At 47.0% G+C, this 9,732-nt stretch overlaps 1 protein-coding gene across 6 annotated transcripts in view; it reads left to right on the top strand.

Moving 5' to 3' along the window:
• Positions 1 to 5,066, top strand: part of Usb1 (U6 snRNA biogenesis phosphodiesterase 1) — an 18,240-nt gene extending 13,174 nt beyond the window's left edge. For 4 of the 6 annotated variants that reach the window (XM_029564394.1, XM_029564395.1, XM_029564392.1 and 1 more), the window contains 3 exons: positions 681 to 731; positions 1,100 to 1,183; positions 4,499 to 5,066. In XM_029564394.1, coding sequence (XP_029420254.1) covers positions 681 to 731; positions 1,100 to 1,183; positions 4,499 to 4,603 — 240 coding nt within the window. In that variant the 3' untranslated portion in view covers positions 4,604 to 5,066. The remainder of the gene's footprint in view (positions 1 to 680; positions 732 to 1,099; positions 1,184 to 4,498) is intronic. The other 2 variants (XM_008834868.3, XM_029564393.1) reach the window with 1 other exon arrangement.
• Positions 5,067 to 9,732: the final 4,666 nt, after the last annotated feature.

Below are 9,732 nucleotides of genomic sequence, written 5' to 3'. Positions count from 1 at the left end.
ACCCCCCCCCCCCGGAACACTGTCCTTGTCGGCTCAAGCTGTCATCATAAAATACAGTAGACTGGATGGCTTAAACAACAGAAATTTAATTTCTCAGGGCTAGAGAGATGATTCAGAGGTTAAGAGCATTGACTGTTCTTGCAGAAGACCCAGGTTCTTTCCCCAGCACTCACATAGCTGCTAACAACCATTGGTAACTCCAGTTCCAGGGGATCTCATGCCACCTTCTGACCTCCTTGGGCATTGTATGACATGGGTGCCCCTACCTGCATGCAGGCAATACACTCCTACACATAAAAATAATAAAATTTTTAAAAATAAAAGTTAATTTCTCAGGGATGAAGAGATTGCTCAGTGGTTAAGAACACTGGTTGTTCTTGCAGAAGACCGGGTTTGAATCCCAGCACCCACATGGCAGCTAAAAACTGTAACTCCAGTTCCAGGGGATCCAACAGCCTCTTCTGTCCTCCGAGGACATTGCATGACACGGGTGCACTTACCTATACGTAGGCAATACATGCATACACATAAAATAATAAAATATTTTAAAAGTTAATTTCTCATGGTCTAGGGGTAGACAGAGGCGGACAGAGTCATGGAGGAATTTGATCTCACTACTTTCTACCAGGTAATGCACAAGGTTGCAGATAATGAAAAGATAATTACTGTTTTGCCAACAGGACTGTAGCTACTCCATTAGCCCCTTGGAGCAGAGCATCCTTAAGATTAAGGTACCTACATGTTTAATTGCTGATGAGGGTTCTAGCTTATAGACAGCAGTTCTTCACTGTGCCCTCCCCTCATAGTGGGCAAGGAGCACATAAGCGCTCTATGTCTTTCTAAAGGCCCCACCCTCATGTCTCATCTAACGCTAATCATCTCCAAAGGCTCCACCCCTAAATGCCATCACATTGGGGTTAGGCTTTCACCATGTGAATTTGGGGGAGGCTCACACTTCAGTCTGGAATACTTTGGCTGTCTGGGTAGAGGACTTGGCATCAGCACTGAGTGCAGGCCAGGGATGCTACAGGGAGCCCCAACAGCACCGTCATAGACCTGCTGTGATGGCTGGGCCTGATTCCCTGCTTTTCTTCCCCAGGACCCTTCATTCCATGTCAGTCTGGCCTGGTGTGTGGGTGATGCACGTCTCCAACTGGAAGGGCAATGTCTGCAGGAGCTACAGGTGAATTACCAGGGCAGGGGCACAGAGGGTGCTGAGCTTCAGAAATTATGGGATAGACAAACAATGGGGAGGAAAGGATTAGATGCTCAAACCAGTGAAATGTCAGGACACCCTCATCCCCTCCCTTCCTGCTCAAAGTATAGTCCCTGGACCAGCAGCAGCAGCAGCACCTGGGAGCTAACCCCAGACCTGGGGCAGAATTACATTTTAGCAGGATCTCTAGGGATTTTTGTGCACTGCCTTAGAACCCTGATCTATAAGCTGTAAACTTACTGTGTCAGGCTGTAAGCTCCCTGCTCAGTCCCAGCTTCTTACCTGAGGTCAGAGGTTTGGGCCTGGCAGGTGTTGAGAACCTTCAGCTTCAGAGCCTGTTGCATAATGGATTTTGTTTGGGTTTTGGGTTTTTGTTTGCTTTTGAGACAGCGTCTCACTGTGTTACCCTGCCTGGCCTAGATGGAACTCATTGTGTAGATCAGCTGACCTCAAACTTGAAGCACTCCTTCTGCCTCTCTTCCCCCAAGTTCTGGGTTGGCGGGCATGTGCCACCATGTCTGGCTGCATTTTGATAGTAAATGCACTGTTCACCTTCCCATCAGTGCCCCCAAGAGGACAAGCAGTGCACATGCATGGTGCCTGGCAGCTGACACCGTTCTTGGCAGTACAGGAAGGTGGGCAGCGCAGTGTGTCCAGTGTAGCAGTACTTATTTTTCCAAAAGAAGCCAGAAATCCAGGTCATTATGTGCACTCTCCCAATTTTCTTTTCCTTTTTTTTCTTTCTTTTTTTTTTCTGGTCTTTTTGAAACGGGTCTCCCTGCAGCCCCAGCTGGCCTGGAACTCACTGTGTAGACCAGGCTGGCCTTGAACTCACAGAGATCCTCCTGCCTCTGCCTCCCCAGTGCTGGGATTGAAGGCATGCACGACCACACCCAGCCCAATTTTCTTTCTTTTTAAAAATAATGTTTTTAGGGGCTGGAGAGATGGCTCAGCAGTTAGGACACTGACTGTTCTTGCAGAAAACCCAGGTTCGAATCCTAGCACCCACATGGTGGCTAACAACTGTCCATAACTCCAGTTCCAAGGAATCTGAAAGCTTCTTCTGTTCTCCGCAGGCATTGAATGACACAGGTGCACTTACCTATATTTGGGCAATACACGCATATACATTAAAAAAATAAAATATATTAAAATTAATTTTTATTTTATGTGTATGAGTGTATTGCCTGCATGTAGGTGGGCGCACCCGTGTCGTCCAATGCCTGCAGAGTTCAGAAGAAGGCATCAGATCCCCCAGAACTGGAGTTACAGATGGTTGTTAGCCACCATGTGTGTGCTGGGAATCAAACCTGGGTCCTCTGCAAGAGCAATCAATGCTCTTAACTGCTGAGTCATCTCTCTCCTGCCCCTCTTTTTAAAAATATTTTTTATTCTTATTTTATGAGTGTATTGCCTGCATGTATGTAAGTGTACCTGGTCATGCAGTGCCCACAGAGGTCAGAAGAAGGTGTTGGATTCCCCTGGAATTGGAGTTATGAATGGTTGTTAGCAGCCTTGTGAGTGCTGGGAACTGAACCTGGGTTCTCTACAAGAGCAGCCAGTGCTAGTAACCACTGAGCCATCTCTCTAGGCTGGTAGAAAAATTTTAGAAGAAAATAAATGGCTGCAGATAGGTCATAAGGAGCTGAGCTGTTGAGAGGTACATGTATCTGTTTGGGGAAGCCCCCCCCCCCTCCTGGGACTAGTGTCTTTTCTGTGGCCCAGGGATCAGCTGTCAGACTTCCGGATTGAACTGGATTTTGACCCTGGACTAACATTCATCTTGCTACCACAGAGCTCAGGAGTCAGATGAGTCCCCAGACACCTTGTTCTTTCCAAGGCTGTGGTTCTTATTTTAATGTTTAAGACCCTTTGAGGTCCCAGGAAGTTGAAAGCTCCCACTCCCTAAAGTGCAGTAGCCTCGGCAGCTAATCTGAAAAGCTAAGCTCTACCCAGACCTTATTTGACGTTGAGGTTGTCACTTCTATTAACAAATACAATTATTGCTCTGCCAAACAGTACTTTTCAAGTTAACCAGTCTCTAGAAGGCTAAAACCTGTCATTTAATAAGTACAGCACTGAACTGGGAAAAAATAACAGCAAATTTATTTACTTATATCAAAGTTACTAATTTTGTTTTCTCTCACATTTTCTTCTTTAATGATCATAATATCTGTAGATTATTGTCTAACACAACACACACACACACACACACACACACACACACACACACACACACAAATTGCTGGTGGAGGCGGATCTGCTGCTGGGCTGGGGGCAACCCGCTGGGCTGAATTCTGAGCCCTAGCAGAACAGCAGGCAACCAGGCAGCAGCCAAAGTGCCCTGTCCTTGGGGCTGCCTTCCTGGCAGCTCAGGCGTCCATCTTTTGGCCTGTCCCTCTCTTCCCCACTTCTGCTTGTTCTTTCAAATCTTTAAGCCAGGCTCACAAGGGCCTCAGGACCTTCACACTTGCTGTGTTCTGATCACTACCCACTTCCTTCAAGTCTAGCTGAAGATCTCTCAGCTCTAGAATGTTCTCTGACCACTCTGATCAAAGACTCCACCCACTCTATCACCTGCTTTATTTTCAACTGACCTTTTGCTTCATGAAATCACATTTGGATTTGTGGTGTCTTTTTAATTTTTTTAAGTCTATTTGTATTTTATGTGTATGAGTGTTTTGCTTGCATGTATGTAAATGTACCATGTGTGTGCAATACCCTCAGAGGCCTGAAGAGGGTCAGAAAAGGGTTTCAGATCCCCTGGGACTAAAAGTTACAGATGGTTGTTAGCAGCCATGTGAGTGCTGGGAACTGAACCTGGGTTCTCTACAAGAGCAGCCAGTGCTCTTAACCACTGAGCCATCTCTCCAGCCCCACACTTTCCCAATTTTCAAGCATTGGTGCTACTTTGGATTTTTAAACAATATTTTATAAGTCAAAATCCATTCAGCCCACAGGCCATCATCTCTGTAGGCAGCTTCCCCTTGGCCTGATCATGAGGAAGAAAGCAAAGAGATGTGTTGTTGGTCCCAAACAAAACCAAGCTGCATACTTACCATTCCCTCAGAGCTCTGAGTGTGTCCTCATGTGTAAGTTGGGATAGTAGGCCTGGCCTCACAAGATTGTGAGGTGATTAGAATGATGAATGAGAGCCTGGAGCCTGCACGGTCCAAGTCCCCCTCATTGCCCAGGAGTATACTGGACTGGTTTTGTTAGCAATGCCTCTGGGTCTTCAGATTCCCCTTAACATGGCTGTCTTCTCCGTACTGCTGGCTGAAGGAAATCGTGGACGAGTTTGAAGACTCCGAGATGCTGCTGCGCTTGCATGCCGAGCAGGTCCGCTGCAAGTCTGGGAACAAATTCTTCTCAATGCCTTTAAAGTGAACCCTGGAGGCTGTCCTCGTCCCAGGCCCTTCTGCAAGCCAGCTGAGGTGGAGAAGACTGCCACCATCTATGGTCACACTGTCAGCAGGAGGTCCTAGTCACTCACATATCACTGTCCTCCTGGTGGACTACTGCTTTTGGGCCATAGGTACTGTGGTGTGGTTGTTTCTAGAGATCACCAGTAGAGGGCACCCTGGACTTCTTTATTCTTTGCTAGTCCAAGAAAAGGAGCCCTCAGGGCGGGCTCACCCACACCGGCACTCGGCAGAGGGGCCCACTGGGGTCTCCAGAGCAGTCCCTCTCTCACTGCAACAATTTGTATTTTGATGTCATTGGCCATCACACCAGTTTTTAAATTTTTTTTACTTTTATTTTTTTTTTTTTATGTACGAATGTATTGCTTACATGTAGGTAGGAGCACCCGTGTCATGCAGTGCCCATTGAGGTCAGAAGAGGGCATCGGATCCCTTGGAACTGGAGTTATGCATGGTTGTTAGCCACCGTGTGGGTGCTGGGAACAGAACCTGGGTGATCTGAAAAAGCAGTCAATACTTTTTTTTTTTTTTTTTTTTTTTTGGTCTTTTTGAGACAGGGTCTCCCTGTATCCCCCGCTGGCCTGGAACTCACTATGTAGACCAGGCTGGTCTTGAACTCGCAGAGATCCACCTGCCTCTGCCTCCCAGGTGATGGGACTACAGGCCTGCACCACCACACCCAGCTAGCAGTCAGTGCTCTTAACTGCTGAGCCATCTCTCCAGCCCCCACGCCAGTTTTTTAACTCATTGTACCCTGTCAAACTGGGACATAGGGGCTTCCATGGGTCTGTTACTCTTCTTTATCACATTTTCCCCTCACCCCATTCTGTGCCAGAAGAGGCCACTTTGGGGCCAGGACACAGGGTGCTAATTTGTGGTCTGCATCAATTTTTTTCATTCCTTCTTCCCACTCAGCCAGGTGCCTGGGGAGAGTCAGGCAGATGTTTCATTTTGGCCTAGCTGTGGCTGGCAGCCAGGCCGCCAACGCTCTATGGCCTCTGGCCTCTCCATCAACTTTCCTAAAGAGGCAGAGAGACAACCCTCCTGTTGTCCAAATGCTCCTGCCTCTGTGGATGAGCATTGGGCGGGTGAGGGGTAGGAGGGTAGAGAGAGGGCCAGGTAGGTAGGAGATTTTTACTTTTTCACAAAAGCCTCACCAGGGCAAAAGACAAGGCCTTTCCACTTGTCATGGGAATTTTTAGTGATGGATAAAAAAGTATTTTTTAACAGTTTTAAATTATGTTTAATAAATAAAACTTGCATTTTTTTAATTTGGGGTCTTTAGACTGCTTCTATCCAACAAGATGAGAGGTGCCTCTCCTCTCTCCAGCTGTGCTCCACAGTTCAGGTGCTCTTCAGAGGCTCTGTTATGACTTCTTTTTAAATTTTTTTTTTTAAATTGTGTGTGTGTGTGTCTGTGTGTGTGTCTGCAACATAATTCTAGGTGCCCTTGGAGGCCAAAGAGGGCATTGGACCCCCTGGAGCTGGAGTTACAGGCGGTTGCAAGCTACCCCATGTAGGTGCTGGGAACTGAACTCAGGTCCTCTGAAAGAGCAGCAAGTACCCTTAACCACTGAGCTGTCTCCACCTTCTGTTTTGGCTTCCTCCCCGCCCCCCAGTGTATATTTTTATTGAATTTTGTGTGCATTTCATACATCTTAATCATATTTAGACTCTCCTCCCCGTCTGCACCCCCCACCAGATTTTATGCATTTTGTCATATATGTTAAGGTCTATCAAGTCAAATTTGTGTCCCCAGATGTCCCTTGGTGTGAGTTCATCCACTGGAGCCTGGTCAGCTTATTTAGCCTCACTCCTTTAAGGGAGACCACCTCTTCCTCACCCAGGAGTGATCAGCTGCCAACAGTTCCTCAGCTAAGATTTTGACCTCTTGCCCATTTCCCTAGTTCTTTGCTGGTTTTGTATCTGGTTTGAGTTCACGTGGGTCTTGTGCATGTCGTCACCATTGCTGTAAGTTAATATGAGCAAGTTCCTAGAAGCCTGGAAAACTCTGTTTCCTTGTAGTTATCCATCACCCCTGGCTCTTAGAATCTTTCTGTCCCATCCCTTCTTCCACGATGGACCCTGAGCCATGGGTGGGTGAGGTTTATCCAGGGACACACACACTCTTCACTCTGGTCAGTTGTGGCCTTCTGTGTTAATCACCCTCTGTTACATGAGAAAGCTTTGTTGCTGAGAGTTGAGAGATATATTAGTATTCTCACTACCCCCTGTTCACTATGTTCCATGAGCCTTTGGGTATAGAGGTTCCATTGTAGATGTGTCCCTTAGGGCTGGGCATCTGATACTTATTCTCTGTTTGACCAGTTGTAGAACTTTGTAATAGTCTCCATCAGTTGCAAAAAGAAGCTTCTTTGATGAATGGTAAGAGGTGTGCATGTCTGTAAATATAAGGATATATAGTTAGCATACAGTAAAAAATAACATTTGTCTAGGAATGTGACAGTATCTATGACCTCTCTAGCCACGTGCATTTAGCTGTGTTTACAATACTGTACATGAGTTCCCTCCCATTGAGCAGGCTTTACCCCAAGATAAAAGTGCCTCTACCGCACCAATAAAAATAGTTTGCTATGCCCATCATTGTTTTGCTTATTAGGCTTTAAAACTAGAATTGGGCCTTTAATTATCTCCTCCCTTACCAGCTTGCCTACTATCTAGAACTATAAGAGCTCATCTTCAGGGAAGAGCTTCCAGGTCATTTCCAGCTGTGTTGCTTCAAGTCCTGTGTCCAAAGTATGTCCTGTCTTCGGCAATAGGGTCTTACCTTCAAGTTCTGGGAGGCAATCAAGGGCTGTGGCAATATCCTGTGTTATTTGGGGAGTCTCTTGGACTACCTTGACCAACAACTTGAAGTTTCTTCTGTCTGGCCCTGTTTCTTGTTATATAGCCTTCAGCTATACATACACACTTATTTACAGATATCGTATGTGTATTTTTCTGTAGGCTTTTGAACTAATGCATTTCCCTCTGGTTTTTTCACACCACCAAAGCATTATTTAGCTCTCCTCTCTCTCTCCCTGTCTAAACCTCCCTCCTCCCTCCCTAGTTAAATAAAGTATCCCCATTTCCCCCTTGATAATACCTGTCTCCTATTATCCTCCTTCTCTTGAGCTCCTTCTTACCCTTTACCCCCATGGATCCTTGTATAACTGTTCCTCCTCCCTCCCCAGTTAAATATCCCCATTTTCCCCCATTTCCCCTTGGTAACACCTGTCTCCTCCTATCCCCCTCTTTCCTGCCCCTTCTTTCCCTTTACCCCTGTGGTTTCTTTCCAGTTTTCTGGATCCTCTGGTTGTATCAGGACATATACTCGCATATAAGGATTTAGTGTTAAGATCCACAAATGAGACAGAACATACATCTCTCCAACTTCTGTTATGACTTTTTGAAAAATTTATTTACAGTGTGTGTGTGCATATGTGTACACACCATGGCACAAGTATGGAGGTTGGTGATAACTCTCAAAAGCAAGTTCTTTCCTGCTATGGTGTGAGATCCAGGGATCAAACTTAGGTTGTCAGGCATGCTAGGAAGTACTGTGCAGTGAGCCATCTCACCAGCCCTCTGTTGTGATTTCTAAGGTGGGCTAGAGAAGTGGGAACGATGCCTCAAGAAAACGAAGGTGGGGAGCTGGGAAAATAGGTCAGTCCTATCCTTAGAACCTACCTAAAGAAGCTGTTGTAGCCAGCATTTAGAATCTCGGTGCTTGGGGTGGGGGGTAGGGAGTAGAGACAGGAGAATCCCTTGAGGCTCACTGGCCAGCTAGTCCAGCCTATCTGGCAAGCTGCAGGTCAATGAGATCCAGTCTCGAAAAAGAAAAAATTTTTTAAATTAAGATGGATGGCTCCTGAGGAACACCCAAGATTGACCTCTAATCTACACGAAACACACACACACACACACATATCCTCACATAAACATGCACCCACATGAACACTTCCCCACATACACAAAGAAAAGGAAGGTAGGGTGACCCCATCTGCCAGGCTTTCGCAGTGGAACTGCATCTAATTCATGGAGCCTGGGGTTTGCCTCATCTCAGGGAATCATCACCCCCTCCTCAAGCACAAGTATTTAGACTTTATACTGCTGTCACCTTACCAAGTCCTTTCTAGGGCCTTCCCACCTATTCCTTTCCACAGCCCTGCCTGTTGACAGTAAACTGGATAGGAGTGGTGATTGTTATATGGAAGAACTGGTTAAGTGACTTGCCTGGGGATATAACTTCCACCTTGTTAGGGCCTGACTCAGCCCTCACTTCAGCTTGTGCCCTGGTACAGCCCATGCCAACCCTGCACACACCTCCTGCTCAAGCATATGGCTCTGGCTCCCACTTTGTGGTTCATGCCCCTTGCAACTCTACCTTTCCCTGGTCCTAGAGAGCACACTCATGCCTCATTCCCCCAGTGCCACCACATGCATATCTGCTGGTTCTAGTTGGCCACATACTTTGTTAGTGGCATATGAGGTCAGAACAAAGAAGAAGCGAGGCATGTTTTCTGGCCTGCTGGCATCATGGCAACCCAAGTTACATAGTCCATGTTACCAACACCTGCTCTGAGCCTGGCCCTGAACTGAGCACTAGAACAGTTCAGGTCCGGCCCTCTGTGTGCTCGCAGTGAGGAAAGCAAGCAAGGTGTAAGGAGTAGAATCTGTTCTCAACCTTGTACTTGTCTAAACCACTGAGGTCTACTCCCCTGGGACGATGTGGCTCCGGAGGTTGTCTGTGCTGAGGATGGAGTTAAAGGGCAGCCACTTTGAGAAATGGGCCAAGATCAATAAGCAGCTCTTCAATAGAGAATGGAGGTGGTGACAGAGGAAGGAAGCCTGAGCTTCGCTGAGCAGGAGGGGGCGTGCAGGTCATGTCTGAGAGGCTGGCAGCCTTGGCTTGGCGGGTACCCAGATATGCAGTGTGCTTCCAGAGCACAGCTCCTTCAGAAGCACGCCGCTGACAGTGCAGACACAGCTAAGGCTCTTCCATAAGAGGAGGAGTGTACCAGAAACCCGGAAGATAAATGGAGACGGAATACCACAGCTGGCTGCTTCACTCCTAGGTAGGTGGTGCTCAAG

This window comes from Nannospalax galili, unplaced genomic scaffold (assembly GCF_000622305.1).
Source record: "Nannospalax galili isolate Female #2095 unplaced genomic scaffold, S.galili_v1.0 scaffold957, whole genome shotgun sequence".
Classification (NCBI taxonomy): domain Eukaryota; kingdom Metazoa; phylum Chordata; class Mammalia; order Rodentia; family Spalacidae; genus Nannospalax; species Nannospalax galili.
Note: the sequence above shows the minus strand (reverse complement) of the source record. Positions and strands in the feature narration are given on the sequence as shown.